Here is a 2,289-nt window from a genome sequence, read left to right on the forward strand (position 1 = left end):
AAAAAAAAAAAAATGTCCTGGTTTTGATGATTTATCACATGCCTCCTGCACCCCCGGCCCAAGGAAGCCCCCTACCCCTGTGGTCTGTTGCTCCAGGTGCCAAAAGCCATCACAGGTGAGGATGCCTCTCGGTGGTCTATCCTAAATTCAACAGTGTGCTAAGATCGCTCAGAAACACCTGTGCCAGGCCCAGTGAGTGTGCAAATGCCCTGAGGGTGGCTATGCCTACCTCCTGCACCTGCCTATCAACGTGGGGCTTTAAGGGGCCCAGGACACAAGGAAGGTGCCTCTCCAGAAGGCCTGGGGGCGACGCCCAGGCTGGGGCACGGTGAGGACACGCTCAATCCCAGAAGCACCGCCTCCGCGAGGGATGTGCAGGAGCTCCAGACCACGGGGCATTCTCCTCGGTGCCTCAGATGGAGATGGTCAAGACACCGAGCCCCCAGATACCAGCCTGACAGGCCGTCACAACCCGAAGGCCTGGCCATGTGTTGGCAGAGCCTGGGACTCAGGTGACAGGGACAAGGCAAGAGCTTCCCGAAAACACCGCTCAGTTCTCTCCGTTCAAGCTCAGGAGGCACTTCTAAGCTCAGGCAATCTCACGTCCTTCCCCTGACATATCCCTCTACCCCAATGGTTTCAAGGTGGACAACACAGGTGAGCACACGTTTAGTGTAAGAACACCGTCTGGACCTCAAGTTCTTCACGGAATAAATACTTGGATTCAAAATATTAAAACAAACGATTGAGCTACAGCCCATCTCTTATGTCTTGATGATCTCATCAGACTCACGGGGAATGTGTGCTGAAAAGACAGAGTCTGGGCCCCGTACTGGATGCCCGGGGAAGAGGCTCGCTCCTTACCTGCTCCCTGCAGCCGCCCGCAGAGGGACCGCGCTACCTGGGCGCCCCCGGAGCGCTGGAAGCGGGCTCTCACGTGCCTGTAGTACCACTCCAGGGAGCCCCTCTTCACTAGCCTGCAGAGACACAGAGCTCAGGCCCGGGTGGGGCGGCACACACCCCCGTGTCCCGGAAGGGGCAGGCCGGGCCCCCCGCCGGCAGGGCCACTTGATCTCCAGGTCCCGGCTTACCTGGCCAGGTGGCAGGGGTCGCAGAGCCAGCCCTGCTCCTCCGGGGTGTGGCCGCAGCCTTTGCAGGTGAAAAGGCCGCAGTCCAGGCATTGCCTCTTGGGGGTCTTGAGGAGCTGGTAGGGCTGCACGCAGCGGGCGCAGTGGGTGTTGCTCAGGTGGGCCGTGTCGGAAAGCAGCTCCCTCTTGGAGTTTTCCTTCTTAATCTTGCCTTTCAAACCCCTGAATCGGAAACAAGAAAATATTGGATGCCTTGTTTTTGCAACAGGCTTTAAATTCAAGGGCGTGCGTGCGCACGCGCGCGCACACACACACACACACACACACACACACACACACACACACACACACACAGACTCTCAGATGCAGAAAACAGTGACCCAAAGTCAGGTAGCACCATGACTTTCTTTCATTGCCAAAGGGCTGCGAACCATACAGGTTCAGAATCACAGGAGAGAGAAGGCCCACAACTACCCGCACCACCCCACGTAACTCAGAATAGCGGAAAGAGGATGCACAGAGGTCCTGGACCCCAGGTTGGTTCCCCAGCTCTGACCCTGAACCCAGAGCTTTTCTGATGTAGAGCCCAGAGCTTGGAGACTGTATAGCTTGATAAGTGTGGACCCGTGGCCACTAGAACCCAGTGTCCAAGCTCCGTCGGACCAGACGGGGTTGGCGGCTCTGGGAAACCAGCAGGGATGGGGCCCGGTGAGGTCCTGGGGGTGCAGCTTGGTTGGGCCACACAGTTATCTAGAGCCAATCTGTGGCCCAGTTTAATTGTTTAGCAGGAGGTTAGAGAAGAGAGAAAAATCCAAGAGGCTCCTGGGCCGGTCAGAGCAGCAGCAGGAAGAGTCACGGAGGATGGAGCAGGACGTCTCATTCAGACGGTGGGCCAGGCCGACGCTCTCCTCTGTGAGGCCCAGGTCAGCCACACCTGCTCTGCCACCCTGGCCTGAGTTAATGGTCCTGAGCTGAGGATGACACCAGGTAAGTGGAGGTCAGGTCGGCACCCTACAGTTAAGAGTTGAGAAGCTGAACCCACACAGCCAAGAAAAAAAGCCCAGTTGTGGCAGGAACCTAGGAAGAATACTGTCATCCACTGACTACAGGCTAGATAAAACTGCATTGACGGGCTTCCCTGGTGGCGCAGTGGTTGAGAGTCCGCCTGCCGATGCAGGGGACACGGGTTCGTGCCCCGGTC

The 2,289-nt window shown here is 57.6% G+C and overlaps 1 protein-coding gene across 1 annotated transcript in view; it reads right to left on the reverse strand.

Annotated features, from left to right (window-relative positions):
• The window catches only part of MLPH (melanophilin), a 34,758-nt gene that overhangs the window by 20,961 nt on the left and 11,508 nt on the right, over window positions 1–2,289 (reverse strand). The window contains 2 exon segments of the mRNA XM_007452908.1: window positions 865–977; window positions 1,092–1,310. Coding sequence (XP_007452970.1) covers window positions 865–977; window positions 1,092–1,310 — 332 coding nt within the window.

This window comes from Lipotes vexillifer, unplaced genomic scaffold (assembly GCF_000442215.2).
Source record: "Lipotes vexillifer unplaced genomic scaffold, Lipotes_vexillifer_v1.1 scaffold652, whole genome shotgun sequence".
Classification (NCBI taxonomy): domain Eukaryota; kingdom Metazoa; phylum Chordata; class Mammalia; order Artiodactyla; family Lipotidae; genus Lipotes; species Lipotes vexillifer.